The sequence below is a fragment of the Peromyscus leucopus genome, chromosome 8b (assembly GCF_004664715.2).
Source record: "Peromyscus leucopus breed LL Stock chromosome 8b, UCI_PerLeu_2.1, whole genome shotgun sequence".
NCBI lineage: Eukaryota > Metazoa > Chordata > Mammalia > Rodentia > Cricetidae > Peromyscus > Peromyscus leucopus.
In genome coordinates this window covers 29,127,331-29,147,296 of record NC_051086.1, presented here as the reverse complement: position 1 = coordinate 29,147,296, position 19,966 = coordinate 29,127,331, and the positions used below count along the sequence as shown (strand labels likewise).

General features: G+C 42.1%; 1 protein-coding gene across 2 annotated transcripts in view; it reads right to left on the bottom strand.

Annotated features, from left to right (window-relative positions):
- Positions 1-7,811, bottom strand: part of Rrn3 (RRN3 homolog, RNA polymerase I transcription factor) — a 45,143-nt gene extending 37,332 nt beyond the window's left edge. Inside the window, exons 1-3 of one of the 2 annotated variants that reach the window (XM_028858386.2) lie at positions 7,683-7,811; positions 5,880-5,985; positions 3,842-3,898 (exon numbers count right to left, since the gene is read on the bottom strand). In XM_028858386.2, the coding sequence (XP_028714219.1) occupies positions 3,842-3,898; positions 5,880-5,985; positions 7,683-7,765 (246 nt within the window). In that variant the 5' untranslated portion in view covers positions 7,766-7,811. The remainder of the gene's footprint in view (positions 1-3,841; positions 3,899-5,879; positions 5,986-7,682) is intronic. The other variant, XM_028858384.2, reaches the window with a different exon arrangement.
- Between the last annotated feature and the right edge of the window lie 12,155 nt (positions 7,812-19,966).

Here is a 19,966-nt window from a genome sequence, read left to right as displayed (position 1 = left end):
TATATTCCTTTCTTCTCCATCTTGAGATAACATCTAACTTTTCTGTCTCTATAAATTTGTATATTCTATATATTTCATGTAATACAAAATAAACTAATTAATTAAATTATTATTATTAATTAATTAAAAGCAAATCAGCTGCAAGGCACAGCGGCAACCTGCCTGTAACTCCAACATTCAGAAGTAGAGGGAGGAGAATCTCAAGTTTGAGACAAGACTATACTGCATAGCTAAGATTATCTCAAAAACACAAAGAGTGGGGTTGTGGTGGAGCCCTTTCCCAGCATGCTTACATCCTAGTTTTCAATCTCCAACACTGGAAAAATAAGAACTGCAAGAACACAGTCAGGGACTGCTGCTTTAGTGGTGAGCCCTGATTAGGAACAGACTATGTGCAGCACTCTGAACAAGCAGACACAACTGCTATAGTTTTTACTGTTCCAAGAGTCTGCAGATGATCTGAGACTGAAGATCAGTAGACAAGTGCTGGGTCAGCAATGCACAAGGCCCACAAAAAAAAAATCACAAAAATATTTATTATATGATACAAAAAATTGGGGCTGAGGCTGGAGAGATGGTTCATCAGTCAAGAGCTCATTATTGTTCTTGCAGAAAACCCAAGTTCAACTTCCAGTGTCCACATCAAGTGGTTCTTAACTGCCCCTAATTCTACCTCTAGAGGATCTCACATCCAGTGTGCACACGAGCTAGCATGCGCGTGCACACAAATATGCAATTTTTTGTTAGTTTGTTTTGAGACTGGGTCTTTGTGTGTGCCCTAGCTGTCCAGGAACTCCCTATGTAGACCAGGCTGGCCCCAAACTCACAGAGATTTGCTGGTACCTGCCTTTGCCTCCCTGTACTGGGACTAAAGGTGTCTACCGTCACACCCAGCTAAATGCATTTTTTAAAGTTAAAAATTAAAAAAGGATCTGCTGAGGGCTGGGTATAAGCTCCTACTTCTAGCCTCACCACTAGGTTAGTAAGAGTGAGAACCTGTTCACAGAAAATACAGTGCAACGCAAAGAAACTAGCCCTTTGGATCCAAAAAGAAGGTAAAGGTCAGGAAAATCTTGAATACTTCAGGTGCTCTTAAAAGGTATTATTTCTTACAGAGAAAAAGCACATTTTCAGAAAACTGAAAGTAAATCAATATAGCTCCAACATATATACAGTGAGCAAGCCAAAAGACAACTCTGAGGAACAAAGAAGGGTCAGGTAGGGCACAGAGTTCATGTACGCTGGGTATATAATCTGTTGAAGTCTGGGGAAATGGACCCAATGAAGAAAATACCATGGGCTTAGAGAAAGCTCAAAGCAGCTGACACTTCACCAGGATCTGAGACTGAGTAGTTTGTAGACTATTACAGCAGTAACAATGAAGAGATATGCCGTTCACTGTGTACCAGACAGTGTTCTAAGACTTTATCATATGTAAATTCATTTATTCCTTAGAACCACCCTACAGAGTGGGTACCACACTGATCTCCATTTTACAGATGAGGGCACTAAAGTACAAGTGCAAGAACTCACCCTTGGGATGGAAGCAGTGTTGTCAGAGCCAATGTTCAAATAGTGTTAAGGAAGACCTCTTGCCACAAAGAAAAGACAACCAAAAACATACAGGCGGAAGGTGGCAAACTCAGGGAATGAAGTGTTTCTTAAGACTAAACATAATATCACCAGCTGTACTAAAGTTAACTTCTATTCTTCTACAGGCATGAAGGTTTTAAGTAGGGAATGACATGACTAGGCATGTCCTGTGGAGAGAGATGAGTCAGGCGTCAACAGTTCAGAGTACATTTGCAGGAAGAAGACAGCACAGCAGGCTCTAAAGAAGAGTTACTAGAAGAATTCAGATTTGAGAACACCAACAAAGTCACACATGAAAGTTTTCTTCCTCCCCGCGCCAACATGGATGAATGAAGAGATATAGAAGGTGAGAAAGTTCAGAAAGACCACAAAGTCCCTAACTCAAGAACTCAGGTAAGCAATAAACTAGTTTAGCATACAGAAGGATGCAAAGAAGTGTGCTCTGACTCGACATATTGGGGCACATTAACAATTCTGGAAGACACAATGAATAGGTAGTTAGGAAGCAAGTCTGGGGTCCACAGGAACAGGAGCAACAGATGCATTTAGGAGTTACTAAGACACATGTAAAATTTTTTTTTTTTTTTTTGGTTTTCCGAGACAGGGTTTCTCTGTGTAGCTTTGCGCCTTTCCTGGAGCTCACTTGGTAGCCCAGGCTGGCCTTGAACTCACAGAGATCCGCCTGGCTCTGCCTCCCGAGTGCTAGGATTAAAGGCGTGCGCCACCACCGCCCGGCGTAAAATTTTTTTTTTAATTGAGGGCTAGAGAGGCAGCCCTCAATTACTGCTCTTCCAAAGGGCCTGGATTCAGTATCCAGCACCCACATGGCAGCTCACAACTTCTGATCTCCATCAGCACCAGGCATGCACACACAGACTGAACACACATACACGTAGGCAGAATACTCATACACATAAAACGAAATAAACCTTTGAAAAACCCACTCAATACCAAAGTTAAGAACATATCAAAAGGTTGGGCAGTGGTGGCACACGCCTTTAATCCCAGTACTCAGGAGGCAGAGGCAGGAGGATATGAGAGCTGGAGGCCAGCCAGGTCTACAGAGCAAGTTCCAGGACAGCCAGGACTACACAGAGAAACCCTGCTCAAAAAAAAAAAAAAAAAAAAAAAAAAAAATACAAAACAAAGAACCTACCAATAAAGTGAATAGATAAGTAATGAGATGACAGAAAGATCACAGAAAATAAAGGGGATTTTAAGTGGGTAGCCAACAGTGTCAATTGCTGAGTTGGTATGAGGCTGTCAAATGTCACTGAAATGAGCATGAGAAATTACTGGGGAAGACAGGTATGGTGGCCACATTTTTAATCCCAGCATTCAGTATGCAGAGACAGAAGGATCTCTCTCATTTGAGGCCACCTGGTCTACATAGTGAATTCTAGAACAACCAAGGCTATGTAGAGAGACCCTGTCTCACAAGAAGAATAAAACAAAAAATTACTGGGGGTAAAAACATGATCACTGGTAACTTTTGCCAAAGTAATTAGAGCAGTAAGAAGTTGACTTCAATGTAAAGACAGGTGGAATGAGGGTATGCAGACTGTGAAGAGGAACACTCACAGCTAATGGAGAGTCCGTATTTCAGCCTGGATATCAACTCATTGAGTCTTCTTGGTTCTGCCCTCGATCTTTCTTTTTTTAAGATTTATTTTATGGTTATGAATGTTTTGCCTGTATATATGTGCATGCAAGAGAGACTGCAGAGTCCTGAAGAGGGTATTATATCCCCTGAAATAGTTACAGATGGTTGTTAGCTGCCATGTAGGTGCTGAGAATAGAATCTGAGTCCCCTGAAAGAACACCAAGTGCTCGTAACTGCTGTCTCTCTAGCCCACTCCTTTAATAAGTCACCAAGTATGGAGAGAGAGCAGGTGAAGCCCAATCATCCAACCACTACATGACAGGAGTATCCCTTCCCCCTACTTGTGACAACCAAGTGTTTCCAGCCCTTGTTAAATGTCTGCTAAGGGGGAAGACTACTCCTGGTTGAGAAACACTGAGTTAAGTAAGATGGGATCATAGAAAGCAAGTTCCGGAGGACAGACCAGGACCACTGGTACAAATGACAACCTGAGGTCAATCCCAGAAACCCACATGGTAGAAAGACAGAGCCAACTCCTACAAATTGTCCCCTGGCCTTCACACTTGCTGTAGCATGCATGGGTGTGAACAAATGTACAAAATACACAATTAAAAGTAATAAATAAAATAGAATTTTTTAAATTACCTTTATATCAGGGTCTGAGAGCTGGTTCTTCAACAACTCTAAGTCATTTGTTTCACCCTTAACAAAGAGAAGAAATTAAAGTACAAGTACTATGGTTTCCTTTAAATATCAACAGAATTTTTATTATGCCTTGATATCTCATGAAATTGCAAAAGGACCTGTGGAACTTCTACACATCACTCACAATAATAAAGTAAGGACTATACAACTTCTAAGAATTCTTATTTAAGGCAGTTCTGGTCGTTTTATATACCCATAATCCCAACTATTCAGAAAACAAGATCAAGGCCACCTGACTGGGCAACCCCATCTCAACTATAAAAAGTGAAAACACAAGGGCTGCAGCTCCAGCTCAGGGGTGGAGGGCTTATCCTAGGTTCAATCCCTAATACTGGAAAGAAGAACAACCAGAGAACAAGGAACTTGCTGAGTCAGAAGGCTAGGACAAGGGAGAGTTAATGGCTACACCATGGTGCAGACAACTTGAAGACTACAGCAGATACTAACGAGAATTCTGTAAGTACGAGATTAAAAAAAAACATTGTGATGATATGTCAGCAAGAATTAAGATAACATCTATTCATATGCATAAGTGGGAATTATAAGACACAATCATTTATGTTTTATCTTTAGTGATGAGACAGTGGTTCTAGAGGAACCACTTAGCCAACATAAAACCAAAGATCTCTAGTTTATTCTCTTCTAAAGTAAAGCTTAGGTGACTCCTTAAGAGATAAAATGGTTTAGTGAGCCAGGCACAGTAAGAAGGCAGAGACAGAGGCAGGTGGATCTCTGTGAGTTCAAGGCCAGCTATGTATACAAAGCAGTTCTGAGCCAACCAGAGCTATACAGTAAGACCCAGTCTCAAAGGGATAAAAAAATTATGTAATGGGATTATGTAATTCCAGGCTTGAGGCAAGAAGACTGGAGTTAGATATCAGCCAGACCTACACAGCAAGACTGTCTCAAAAAAAAAAAAAAAAAAAAAAAAAAGTAGGAACTGGAGAAATGGTTCAGCAGTTAAAAGCACTGGCTGCTCTTCCAGAGGACCTGGATTCAGTTCCCAGCACCCATATGGCAGCTCACAACTGTCTATATATAACTCCTGTTCCAGGGGATCCAACACCCTCACACTGACAAACATGCAGGCAAAACACCAATGTACATAAAATACAAATAAATAATTTAAAAAAAAATAAGTAAACAAACAAAAATTGTTCTATTTTAATTTTAACTTTAGTACTTGTTAAAGTTTTCAAAATGTACTATATACAGCACTCTAAGACATAAAACCTCAGCAAAATCATTTTGAATACTTTTAAACTTACAATATCGTGCATATCACTAAATGTTCTATTTCAATACGATATCTAAAAATATTTCCCTCCCTCCATTCCCCCATCTTTTTAGACCAGCAATTCTCAACCTATGGATCACAGCCCCGTCAGGGACCAAATGACCTTTTCACAGGGGTCACCTAAGATCCTCAGAAAACAGATACATTATTATTCTTAACAGTAGCAAAATTACAGTTATGAAGTAGCAAAGAAAATAATTTTGTGGTTGGGGATCACTACAACATGAGGAATTGTATTAAGGGGTCACAGCATTAGGAAGGTTGAGAACCACTGTTTTAGACAGAGGCTGTGTAGCCCTGGAGGGCCTCAAATTCATAAATACCCATCTACCTCTGCCTCCAAGTGCTCACCAAGTCCAGAGTAAAAATTATTTTTAGGCTATTAAAGGAGTTCAACTGGGGAAGTGTTTTCCTGGTGAGAGCAAGGTCCCAGACCACTCTCCACCACTGAGAGCCCTAAACACACACAAACACACACACACACACACACACACACACACACACACACACACACACACACACACGCTAAAGTTCATTTTACTATGTTCCCTGTGTTTGTGGTTTTTTGGGGGGTCAGGAAGGCACTCAGGATGAACCCAGGGTCTTGATAATCTGTTCTTCAGTGTAAGACCTACTGTATTCTGACTAACCAAGTCAACCCCACACAGTATCTCCTCATACCTTTTTGTATTTCAGTAAGACTTCTGTCACAGTTCCACCAAACCGAACAGTTTTTCTTGGGGGAGAATTGAAGAAATCACTGTCTAATGCAAGCATATCCGAAAGCCTGAAGAACCAGGAGTACCAGTTATTAAATTCATGACAGAGAATAACAGTGAACATTACTGTACCAGCATCATTTTATGTGATGAGGCTAAAGTTTATTAAATGGCATCCCTGTTTCCAATCTTACTCCTACCAACCCATTCTTCACTCAGAAAAACTGCCTTCTTGTGGCACTTAGAATAAGAATCCAAACTCAAACTCCTAATAGAGAAATAGCACTTGCTCAAAAAACCAGCACTTGGGAGGCCAAGGTAGAATCCAGGAGTTCTGAGCCTACTTAGACTTCATAGTGAGATTTTTAACTCAAAACTTATTTTTTATTTTTTAAGAGAAAGCGAAGGAAAAGAAATGAAAGAGACTCCAAATTCCTTCATTAATCCTGTAAGATCTCATTTAACCAAGAATTCTTGCCTAACTTTCTGATCTCAGGGTACAAGCACTTGTTAAAAGCACGGTGTCCTTTCTTCCTCAAACTTGTCAAGCTGGTTCCCACTCACTTGTTACTCACTCTGTTAGAAACACTCTTCCCACATATATTCAAGGTTGAAGCTCAAATATCAGAGGCTTTCTCACCAGACCTGTGGAGTGTTGTAGTTCTCCATAGCACTAACTGATACCTGAAATCATCTTATTCATTTATCGCTGTCCCCTCCAGCTCTGCTGAGTACAAGAACGTTAGTCTCTGGTTAAGCTACTGTCCCCAGTGTCTTAACACAGCAAGCCCACACTTCATAAATGATTGTCAATATTATGCTAAGTGCTTTACAGAGTTTTGCCTCACTTAAACAGAGAATCATACAAAATCTAAAGGTCAAACCTTTTACACGGATTTTTAAATGTCGGACAAGAAAAAGACTGCTTAGATGAGACACAGTTCAACTGCGTCTGCTGCTCACTTCTGCAGAAACAACCTTTAGAATTCAATTTGTTACCATTGATAGCATTCACCCGGAAATCCAAAACCCAGGGAATGCCATCCACATCTAGGCCAAAGAGGGAAGAAGAAAGACCCAGAGGACAAGCCCGAAGTCCCAAAGGGTGTCCCAAGAGGGAGTGGAACAGACAAGACTGACTAATGCAGCGCAAGGGAAGGCCAGGCTCCTCGAGGAGTGGGCACGCCCAGACCCCTCAGTCCTCAGCACCCCGACCTCAGTCCTCAGCACCCCCACCCCTCAGTCCTCAGCACCCCCCACCCCTCAGTCCTCAGCACCCCCACCCCTCAGTCCTCAGCACACCCCGACCTCAGTCCTCAGCGCACCCCGACCTCAGTCCTCAGCACACCCCGACCTCAGTCCTCAGCACACCCCCACCCCTCAGTCCTCAGCACCCCCACCCTCAGTCCTCAGCACACCCCCACCCCTCAGTCCTCAGCACACCCCGACCTCAGTCCTCAGCACACCCCGACCTCAGTCCTCAGCACACCCCGACCTCAGTCCTCAGCACCCCCCGACCTCAGTCCTCAGCACACCCCCACCCCTCAGTCCTCAGCACACCCCGACCTCAGTCCTCAGCACACCCCCACCCCTCAGTCCTCAGCACACCCGGACCTCAGTCCTCAGCACACCCCCACCCCTCAGTCCTCAGCACACCCGGACCTCAGTCCTCAGCACACCCCCACCCCTCAGTCCTCAGCACGGCCAGAGCGCTCTCAGCCGGTTCGAGGCCCGGACCCGCAGGCGGAGGCCGCTCGGATCTCACCCAGTCCGCGGCGTGCCCAGCGTGGCAGAGGCCGCAGCCGCCACATCACCCGGCAAGCTCGTGTGGAGCAGCGGGGCAGCCATCCGTCCGGAGCAGCGCAAGCGCGGCGCCTGCCGCCGGAAGCCACGGCCGCTGGCCCGCCCCGGAAGTCCCGGTGGAGAGGCAGCCTCCAGCCAATCGCGGCCCACGTGAGGAGAGCATGGCTATCGCAGTAGAAGGCCAATCTGTCCGGCCCTGTGAAGCGTGCATAAGAATAGGCAGGGACAGCTAGGCGCCCCGGTCGGTGGCTGGGTTCCTCAAAACCTGAAAGACTCCGGCCATGGTGGCGTGCGCCTGTAACCCTGGCTTCTGGAGGTGGAGGCGGGAGGATCAGGAATTCAAGACTAGGACCTGGGTTACCCAGTAAAAAGCCCAGAGTGATGTTAGGCACACCAGCACAGGAGAGGTGGAGACAGGAGGATCACTGGGACTCGCCGGCAGGACCTCCGCGAGCACGCAAGCACCCACAGGACGCTAAAATCAAATCGAAGAAATTAAATATTCACTGTGGATAGATTTAAAGAACACATGATCTGTATGTCCTTTTAGACAAACACGATAATCTTACTCTCTGGGAAACACACGGCACGCAGAAGCCTGTAGGCTGTGGTGGAAAACCAGGAGAGGGCTGCAGGGGTGTCTCCATGGCTAAGAGGACCCACGTTCGAGAGCTGGTGGTGGTGATGCATGCCTTTAATCCCAGCACCGGCAGAGGCTGGCATTGAGTTTGAGGCTAGCTTGAACTACAGAGAAAGTTCCAGGACAGCCAGGGTTACACAGAGAGACCCTGACTCGAAGAAGAAAAAAAAAAAAAAATGAGGACCAGGTTTGATTCCCAGCACCCAAGTGATGGCTCACAACTGTCAGTAACTCGAGTCCTCAGTCCCAGGGGATCTTATACCTCTGGGCACAGCAGGCACATAGTGCACAGACATGTATGTATGCAAAACATCCAAACACATAAATAAATTTTTAAAGTTTTAAAGAGTTGTTTGCTCCCCAGAAGACTCTTTTTTTTTTTTTTTTCTAGACAGGGTTTCTCGGTGTAGCTTTGGAGCCTGTCCTGGAACTCTGTAGATGAGGCTGGCCTTGAACTCACAGACATCTACCTGCCTCTGCCTCCCAAGTGCTGGGATCAAGGACACCATCAACTGGCAGCAGGATACACTAAACCATCGCTTCAGCCCACTTTTTTCTTCTTTTTTCTTTTTTTCTGATTATTGGTTTGGTTTGGGGTTTTGTGTTGTTGTTGTTGTTGTTGTTTGGGTTGTTTTTGAGACAGGGTCTCTCTAGGTAGCCTTGCAGAGATTCTGCTGCCTCTATCTCCCAAATGCTGAAGTTGAAGGTGTGTGTCACCATACCTTAGGCCCAGCCTATTTTTTTCTTTTTAGAAAGACTTACATATTTCTGTGTGTGCCTAATTGTCTATATGTACGTACCATGTTCATGTAGATGCCTACGGAGGGATTTACTGGAACTAGCTGTTATGAGCTACCTGGCATGAATTCTGGGAACCAAACCCAGGTCCTCTACAAGAAGTGCTCTTAACTGCTAAGCCATCTCTCCAGCCTCAAAGGAAGAGTTTTTCTTCAGAAAACAGCAGAAATAAAGCTTTGTGACTGAGGGAGAGGAAAGACTACACCCCACTATCAGTAAGAAAGAAAAATGAAACTTTTGGGAGCTGGGTAGAAATTAAGACAAGACTATCTTCAGCATCTTGATAACTAAAAAACACAGCTCTGTTTTGCAACATCATAAATCCAAACAGCATTCTGCGGTTTTGAATTGATTTTCTATCTGATACTGTTTTAGAGTTTCTGGGGAATGTTGGAGAGAAATCACCCAGTTTCCAGAGCAGGGAAAATAATTGCACATAAGCTTTATCAACGCTTCAGGATGGCTGTTTTTGCAGAAACCTATTTCCCTCTATCCCAGAGAAAAGCCAAGAGTGATGAACACAGTACATGGGAGTGACGCATGAAGAACAGGAACTGTCAAGGGACTGCCAGTTCAACCATAACTCCATGAGTTTTAAGTTGAACATATACAGAAAAATAAAAAATAAAACACCTAGTCGGGCGGTGGTGGTGCACGCCTTTAATCCCAGCACTCGGGAGGCAGAGGTTGTGAGTTCGAGGCCAGCCTGGTCTACAGAGCGAGATCCAGGAAAGGAGCAAAGCTACACAGAGAAACCCTGTCTCAAAAAACCAAAAATAAAAAATAAAAACACCTATGATTATACCACCTAATTTAAGAAACAACTCTGAACTGCACTGTTGACGCCCAGTAAGCCCCTCAAGCCATGAGTGGCCAGGCCCCTCCCCTGAGGACCTCAGCCAGGTTCCACCCACAGACTGCCCTAACTGCTGGACTCTGCCCCCGACCCTGCAGAGCAAAAAGCCCAATCTCTGGACATGAAATCCCACCAATCTCCACTCTGGAAAGTTCCACCCCCTTCCCAAGAAATTCTATATCTATCCTGTTCAGTGTGCTGCTGTTTGTCATCCAAGCAGAGGCAGCCACCCTCCTGATATTTTCCCTCCCAATAAATCTCTTGTATGAGGTTTGTTGTGTGGTGTGACTTTGTGGTATTCCTTGGCTCCCAGCTGCCAGGATATCTTTCCATCCAAGCTGTAATACTTACATTTGGTGTCATGACTCAGATAGGCTCTCCTAATGCCTGCTTTTCCCCTCAGGGTCTAAGCTTCACTGGGACACTATCCCTTATCTCCAGGCCATCTGCAACAGACTCACTCTCTGGCTCACCAATCGCTCAACACCCCATCCACCAGTAAGATCCTCTTTTGGTTGGTCACAAATCATTAACAACTGCTATTGCCACAGACAAAGGGTCCTTAAATATACCTAAACTTACCCTGCTACACTTCCAAAGTCTCTTGCCTCTAAGGCTCTAATTCTTTACTCTTAAAAATCTTTTATTCCTGTGGTTTCTTGCATGCTGCTCTATACTGTAAACTCTTATTTCGGGATTTGTAAGTTGCTAATCAGGCATGGTTTTAAATCTATATAATTTGTACCAAAGTCTGTTTCCCATGGAAAATTTTGTTTGTCTCACTGTTAGAAAAGTTCTGTCTATTTTGTATGGATAAATGGATCTGTGCCTGTATATATTCTTGTGGAGCCACACAGAATTACTTCAGGCTCAGCTGGGTGTATAAATATATGTGACCACTGCATGCTTGCTTCTGACTGGTCTTGGATGCCTGAGTTTACATGTCCCATGTGTCTTGGTGATAGCTCAGCTGTTACTATTGCCACTAGCTGCCTGGGCTCAGAATCTGCCTCTGGGCTTTCTGGCCATTGAATCTGATGTAATGACAGAGGTTCATATGTCATTTGGATAGAAATAATATTAAAGTTATTTTATGCTGTTCTACCTTAATTAAAAAAAAAAAAGCTAAGGAATTGGGTATGGTTAAAAATCTGTAACGAAAGGTTGACTTAAAACTTGTAACTCCAGGGTTGGAGAGATGGCTCAGCGGTTAAGAGCACTTACTGCTCTTCCAGGGGTCCTGAGTTCAATTCCCAGCAACCACATGGTGGCTCACAACCATCTATAATGAAATCTGGTGCCCTCTTCTGGCCTGCAGGCAACACAGAACACTGTATACGTTAAAAAAAAAAAAAAAAAACTTGTAACTCCAAATTGGAACTGCTGTCAGAAACAACACATGGTTTGCCACCATCTAAATTAGTACAGCCTTGTGGGCGGTCACCATTTTAACTAAAGCTGGAGAAGAGGGATGTCATGTGACTTCACCATCTTGATTAAAGGTGACCACATGGAGTGGGCCTAACAAGGAGACACCTCCTTGATATTGATCTGAAAGGTCTCCAGGATATTTAGGATTAGGATGGATTTCTGTATGATAACTCCTTTCTTGTCCTAAAACGAAGGTTTTTGAAAGATAAGATTTAAAACAATGCTAGTTCACTGAGGTATTAAATTAGCTGCATCTCCATGCATTCATGTACAGGGACATATCTTGTTGGCAGTCAGATTTTGTAACATAAGAGTAATTCCCTTGGTATTGATTTTAGAGACACTAAATTGTTGAAACTTGTTTTTGCCTTCTACAAATGGAGGCTAACAAAGATCAATTTAGGAATGTATATCTAACCTTCTTGCTTTTACTAACATTGTTAAGCTGTAGCTAGTTTGGTGAACTAAGTCATGCATACAACTGTTTCATTCAATAATGGTGTAGTGTTTATGAATTAAAAGTCTCACCTTGATATTAAAAGAGTTTCAGTTCAGAAATTGTTATTTAAGGCTAAACTTAACAGGAATAAAGCTATAAAACCCTAATCTTATAAGACATACAAGTTTACTGAAAGTCACCTCATAAAAGATTAACTTCTTTGATATGTTCATATTTAGCTTATATATCTTCTCAAAGTTAAGACTAAAACAAGTAACTAAAAACAAACATTTGTCTAGTTTAGATATGCCTAACAGATAATGACCCCCAAACGCTTCAGAGATCTGAGAATATGGCATTTAAAATGTTTAGTGAAGGAAAAAAAACCTTTTCATGATAGAGACATGCCAGCTCCTGGCAGCACCCCTACCTCCTCCAAAGAAGATGGATGGGCACAGAAGAACCTCCACCTAGAGATTACTTTAAATGTAGCAAAGCCAGCCACGGAGCAGAAAAAACTGCCTTTAACCTCAGCAGCTGCCAAGATCCTCTCCAGTCTGTGGACAAGCAGGACACTAGGGAATTGATTGCCCCACTTTGCCTAGACAAGGTTTGCTGGTCTCCCCAAATTCCTACTCCACAGGAAAGTCTGTCAGATCTTCTGGGCCTGGCAGCTGAAGACTGATACTGCCCTAGGACCTCTGTCCCCAATGACCACAGAGGAACCTGGGGTGTGGTGATGTATTGTGTCCCCCAATATACTGTGTCTCCCAATAAAATTTACCTGAGGATCAGAGGAAAAAGCGAGCCACTATAGTAAACAAAAGTCATGCAATGTTAGCACACGCCTTTAATCCTATCACTCACAGGCAGGGATCTGTCTGGACCTATGCAAGTTCAAGGCCACACTGGGAACAGAGCCAGGCGTGGTGGCACATGCCTTAGATTCTAGCACTAGTTAACTATAAAGGTCTGGAGGTCTGTACAGACAGACAGCAAGTGACAGAGCTGGGCAAGCAAAGGAAGTGATGTAGCTGGTCTAAGAGAGCCAATGAGAGGAACAGAAAAGGTATATAAACGAAGAAGCTCTCTGGAAGCTGCGGAATTGGTAAGGTTAGGTTAGCTCGTGGTTTGTCCTATTCCTCTGATCTTTCTTTCAGGCTTTAAACCAAATTTCTGGTTCTGTGTTTTTTATTTATTAAGACCACTTAGAAATTTGTCTACACTGGGGTAGCTGTCTAGGTAATCAGTTCAGAAGCTGCCTCACTTCTGCTTACTCAGGTGAACTTTATCCTTCTCAGATCTGATGGTGTTTGATGACTAGGGTACTGATAGCCAGTTTAAGAGCTCTCTGCCCAACCCTCCAAGGCTAAACTACTTTGGTAGTTCATGAGTTAAGTTTCTTATTAAAAATGCAGACAGGTTTGCCTTGTTCATAGACTTAACAGTAAAGAATAAACAGGTTCCAGATATAACCTTCCACTAAAGGAACACAAAAATGATTTAAGATATACAATGTTTCAGATTTCTGTCCCCTTTCTATGCTATGATTATACTGGAATTTCAGAGGTTCCAAGTTTTAGCATTGATAAATGGAGTTCTGATAAACTCATAGAGCACTAACTATCTACTATTCAGTCATAAGTTCAAGATTTTCAATTTCCTCTGATTGTCTTCTAAGTACAGACTTAAAGGTGTGTTTCACTGGGCTAAAACCAAGCTCTCTAGACATCAGAAAAATGTTCATGCCTTTTAACCCAAAGCCATAGCCTTTGCTATGACACCAAAGTGTAAATCTGTTCCAGCTGTTTTATAGACATCTGCATGTTACTGAGAAAGAGTGCTGCTCCTGTGTCAAGGAATCTGGCCTGGTGGGAACTAACACTGAGTCACTCCACAAATTCACAAATTGAAGAACTTCATCAATACAACCAGGGCACGCACCCATCCCTTCTCACTGGCAGTCTTCACTCTTCCTATGGCCAGCCGGTTCATAGGGCTGGTGTTAATAATCTTTTTTTTTTTTTCTCCTAGCAACTTGCCTTCTCTGCTTCCTCCAGGTCTCCTCCTGAGGTCTCCAGGATGGCAGTTAACTGAATGCTTCTTCACCCATACCTCCTGCTGAGCAGGAGCCCACTGACTCCCCATGTCATCCCATGCCAACAGGAAGTAGTCAGATTTGAGCCGGCACCCATATCCACGAAGGTCAGGATGTTTGGCTGGAACTTCCAGCTGAGAAAGCCCCTTTCCTGCCTCTCCAAACCCTGCCCTCTCAGAAAAATCACCAAAAAGTCCAGTTCTGTATTCCTGGAGGTTGTGGCAGCTCCTCCCCTGAAGCTGCCAGCTGCCAATCCCCGCCTATAGCGTTATAATTGAACACAAACCCAGCTTGTGACGGACACATCATCACCCTGCACCTACAGGGTACTTAAGCTCCCTACTTTAGATTGGCCATATGATTTCTTTTTCTTTTTAATTTTCAGTAATTTTTAATACCCATTGTTTATTTTGTGTGTTGGGGGGAGGGTGTGTGCCTGTGCTGTGAGTGTGTGTGTGTGTGTGTGTGTGTGTGTGTGTGTGTGTGTGTGGTCAGAAGTCAACTCATGGCAATCCATTCTCTCTTTTCACTATGTGGGTTCCAGGGATTGAACTCAGGTCACCACACTTGGCGGCAGTCATTTTGGGGGGGGGGGGTTTGTAGTCTGATGGACCTTTATTTTATATCTAGAATCCACTTATGAGTGAGTACATACCATGACTGTCTTTCTGGGTTTGGGTTACCTCCCTCACGATGATTTTTTCTAGTTCCATCCATTTGCCTGCAAATTCCATGCTTTCATTGTTTTTCTCTGCTGAGTACTACTCCATTGTGCATATGTACCACATTTTTTTCATCCATTCTTCCGTTGACGGGCATCTAGGTTGTTTCCAGGTTCTGGCTATTACGAATAGTGCTGCTATGAACATAGCTGAGCATGTATCTTTATGGTATGAATCAGCATTCCTTGGGTATATGCCCAAGAGTGGGATGGCTGGGTCTTGAGGTAGTTCGATTCCTAATTTTCTGAGAAACAGCCATACTGATTTCCACAGTGGTTTTACAAGTTTGCATTCCCACCAACAGTGGAGGAGTGTTCCCTTTGCTCCACATCCTCTCCAACATTGACTGTCATTGGTGTTTGTGAACGTAGCCATTCTGACAGGTGTAAGGTGGTATCTCAGAGTCATTTTGATTTGCATTTCTCTGATGATTAAGGATGTTGAGCATTTCTTTAAATATCTTTCAGCCATTTATGATTCTTGTTTTGTGAATTCTCTGTTTAGCTCTTTAGCCCATTTTTTAATTGGACTGTTCAGTATTTTGATGTCTAGTTTCTTGAGTTCTTTATATACTGTGGAGATCAATCCTCTGTCAGATGTGGGGTTGGTGAAGAACTTTTCCCATTCTGTTGGCTGTCTTTTTGTCTTATTGACTGTGTCTTTTGCCCTGCAAAAGCTTCTCAATTTCGAGAGGTCCCATTTATTAATTGTTGTACTCAGGGTCTGTGCTGTTGGTGTTTAATTTAGGAAATGGTCTCTGGTGCCAATGCGTTCAAGAGTGCTTACTACTTCCTTTTCTATTAAGTTTAGTGTAACTGGATTTATGTTCAGATCTTTGATCCACTTGGACTTGAGTTTTGTGCATGGTGACAGATATGGATCTATTTGTAATCTTTTACATATTGACATCCAGTTATGCCAGCACCATTTGTTGAAGATACTTTCTTTTTTCCATTGTATAGTTTTGGCTCCTTTGTCAAAAACCAGGGGTTCATATGTGCATGGATTAATGTCAGGGTCTTCAATTCGATTCCATTGGTCCGTATGTCGGTTTTTATACCAGTACCAAACTGTTTTTATTACTATAGCTCTATAGTAGAGTTTGAGGTCAGGGATGGTGATGCCTCCAAAGGTTGCTTTATTGTATAGGATTCTTTTAGCTACCCTGGGTCTTTTGTTTTTCCATATGAAGTTGAGTATTTTTTTCCAAGTCTATAAAGAATTGTGTTGGGATTTTGGTGGGGATTGCATTGAATCTGTAGATTGCTTTTGGTAAGATTGCCATTTTTACTATGTTAATCCTACCTATCCATGAGCATGGGAGATCCTTAAATTTTCTGATATCTTCTTCAATTTCTTTCTTTAGAGATTTAAAGTTCTTATCAAAAAGGTCCTTCACTTGTTTAGTTAGTGTTATCCCAAGGTATTTTATATTATTTGTGGCTATTGTAAAGGGTGATGTTTCTCTGGCTTCTTTCTCAGCCCTTTTATCATTTGTGTATAGGAGGGCTACTGATTTTTTTCAGTTGATCTTGTATCCTGCCACTTTATTGAAGGAGTTTATCAGATGTAGGAGTTCCCTGGTAGAGTTTTTGGGTTCACTTATATATACTATCATATCATCTGCAAATAGTGAAAGTTTGACTTCTTCCTTTCCAATTTGTATCCCTTTGATCTCCTTTTGTTGTCTTATTGCTCACGCTAGAATTTCTAGTACTATATTGAATAAATATGGGGAGAGTGGACAGCCTTGTCTTGTTCCTGAATTTAGTGGTATCACTTTGAGTTTCTCTCCGTTTAATTTGATGTTTGCTGTTGGCTTGCTATAAATTGCTTTTATTATGTTTAGAAATGTTCCTTGTATTCCTGATCTTTCTAAGACCTTTATCATGAAGGGGTGTTGGATTTTGTCAAAGGCTTTTTCAGCATCTAAGGAGATGATCATGTGGGTTTTTTCTTTCAGTTTGTTTATATGGTGTATTACATTGACTGATTTTCGTATGTTGAACCACCCTTGCATTCCTGGGATGAATCCTACTTGGTCGTGATGGATAATTGTTTTGATGTATTCTTGGATTCGGTTTGCCAATATTTTGTTGAGTATTTTTGCATCAATGTTCATGAGGGAGATTGGTCTGTAATTCTCTTTCTTTGTTGCATCTTTGTGTGGTTTGGGTATCAGGGTAATTGTAGCCTCATAAAAAGAGTTTGGTAGTATTCCTTCTGTTTCTATTGTGTGGAACACTTTAAAGAGTATTGGTATTAGTTCTTCTTTGAAAGTCTGGTAGAATTCTGCACTGAAACCATCTGGTCCTGGGCTTTTTTTAGTTGGGAGACTTTTGATGACTGTTTCTATTTCTTTAGGGGTTATTGGTCTATTTAAATGGTTTATCTGGTCTTGATTTAATTTTGGTATGTGGTATTTATCCAGAAAATTGTCCATTTCTTCCTGGTTTTCCATTTTTGTGGAGTACAGGTTTTTTGAAGTATGATCTGATGATTCTCTGGATTTCCTCGTTGTCTGTTGTTATGTCTCCCTTTTCATTTCTGATTTTGTGAATTTGGGTGCTCTCTCTTTGCCTTTTGGTTAATTTGGCTAGTGGTTTGTCTATCTTGTTGATTTTTTCAAAGAACCAACTCTTTGTTTCATTGATTTTTTGTATTGTTCTCTTGTTTTCTATTTCGTTGATTTCAGCCCTCAATTTGATTATTTCCTGGCGTCTATTTCTCCTGGGTGAGTTTGTTTCTTTTTGTTCTAGAGCTTTCAGTTGTGCTGTTAATTCATTGGTATGGGATTGCTCCATCTTCTTTATGTGTGCATTTAGAGCTATGAAATTTCCTCTTAGCACTGCTTTCATAGTGCCCCATAAGTTTGTACTTTCATTTTCATTGAATTCTAGGATATCTTTAATTTCTTTCTTTCTTTCTTCCTTGACCCATTGATGTTTCAGGTGGGCATTATTCAGTTTCCATGAGTTTGTGGGTTTTCTATAATTTTTGTTGTTGTTGAGGTCTAACTTTAAGGCATGGTGGTCTGATAAGATACAGGAGGTTGTTCCATTTTTTTGTATCTGTTGAGATTGGTTTTGTGGCCACGCATGTGGTCAATTTTTGAGAAGGTTCCATGGGGTGCTGAGAAGAAGGCATATTCTTTTGTGTTAGGATGGAATGTTCTGTAGATATCTATTAAGTCCATTTGAGACATAACATCTGTTAGATCCTTTATTTCTTTGTTAAGTTTCAGTCTGGTAGATCTGTCTTTTGGTGAGAGTGGTGTGTTAAAGTCTACCACTACTAATGTGTGGGGTTTGATGTGCGTTTTATACTTTTGTAGTGTTTCTTTTATGAATGTGGGTGCTTTTGTATTTGGAGCATAAATGTTTAGAATTGAGATTTCATCTTGGTGGATTTTTCCCCGTAATAAATATGTAATGTCCATCCTGATCTCTTTTGATTGATTTTAGTTTGAAGTCTATTTTATTAGATATTAGGATAGCTACACCAGCTTGTTTCTTAGGTTCATTTGCTTGGAAAGCCTTTTCCCAGCCCTTTACTCGGAGGTAGTGTCTGTCTTTGAAGTTAAGGTGTGTTTCTTGTATGCAGCAGATGGGTGGGTCCTGTTTTCTTATTCATTCTGTTAGCCTGTGTCTTTTTATAGGTGAGTTGAGACCATTGATATTGATGGCTATTAATGACCAGTGATTGTTAATTCCTGTTATTTTTGTGGTTGTGTTGTGTTGTCCTTCTTTGGTGTATGTTGGTGTGGGATTATCTATTGCTTGATTTTTCATGGATGTGTTTAGCTTCTTTGGGTTGGATTTTCCCATCTAGTGCTTTTTGTAGGGCTGGGTTTGTGGACAGGTATTGATTAAGGTTTATTATTAAGGTATATTATTCAGGTTTTATCCTGAAATATTTTGTTTACGCCTCCTATGGTGATTGAGAGATTTGCTGGGTATAATAGTCTGGGTTGGCATCCATGGTCTCTTAGTGTCTGCATGAGGTTTGTCCATGATCTTCTAGCTTTCATAGTCTCTATTGAGTAGTCTGGTGTTATTCTGATGGGTTTGCCTTTATATGTTACTTGGTCTTTTTCCTTTGCAGCTCTTAATATTTTTTCTTTGTTCTGTGTGTTTAGTGCTTTGATTATTATGTGGCAAGGGGACTTTTTTTTGGATCCAGCCTATTTGGTGTTCTGTAAGCTTCTTGTATTTTCATAGGTATTTCTTTCTTTAGGTTAGGAAAGTTTTCTTCTATGATTTTGTTGAATATATTTTCTGTGCCTTTGAGTTGGTATTCTTCTCCTTCTTCTATCCCTATTATTCTTAGGTTTGGTCTTTTCATGGCGTCCCAAATTTCCTGGACGTTTTTGTGTTATAACTTTTTTGTCTTTAGTGTTTTCTTTGACTGACAAATCTATTTTCTCTATTGTGTCTTCAGTGTCAGAGATTCTCTGTTCCATATCTTGCAATCGGTTGGTTATGCTTGTTTCTGTAGTTCCTGTTTGTTTAGTCAGGATTTCTATTTCCAGCATTCCCTCAGCATGTGTTTTCTTTATTGTCTCAAATTCATTTTTCAGATCTTGGAATGTTTCTTTCATCTGTTTAATTGCTTTTTCTTGGCTTTCTTTGATTTCTTCCTATTTTTTGTTCGTTTTTTCTTCCATTTCTTTTTTTTAAATGCCATTCTCTCTTTATTTAAAGATTCAATAACTTTTTTTTATTTTTATTTTACAACACCATTCAGTTCAACATAATAGCCACAGATTCCCCTGTTCTCCCCCTCTCGCCCCCCTCCCCGCAGCCCACTCCCCATTCCCACCTCCTCCAGATCAAGGTCTCCCCCGAGGACCGGGATCGACCTGGTAGACTCAGTCCAGGCAGGACCATTCCCCCCCTCCCAGACCGAGCCAAGTGTCCCTGCATAAGTCCCAGGATTCAAACAGCCAACTCATGCAATGAGCCCAGGACCCGGCACCAATGCACAGCTGCCTCCCAAACAGATCAAGCCAAATGACTGTCTCACCCATTCAGGAGGCCTGATCCAGTTGGGGGCCCCTCAGCCTTTGGTTCATAGATCCTGTGCTTCCATTCATTTGGTTATTTGTCCCTGTGCTTTATCCAACCTTGGCTTCAACAATTCTCGCTCATATAAACCCTCTTCTTTCTCACTAATTGGACTCTCAGTGCTCCACCAGGGGCCCAGCTGTGGATGTCTGCATCCAGATTCCTCAGTCCTTGGATGGGGTTTATGGCACAACTA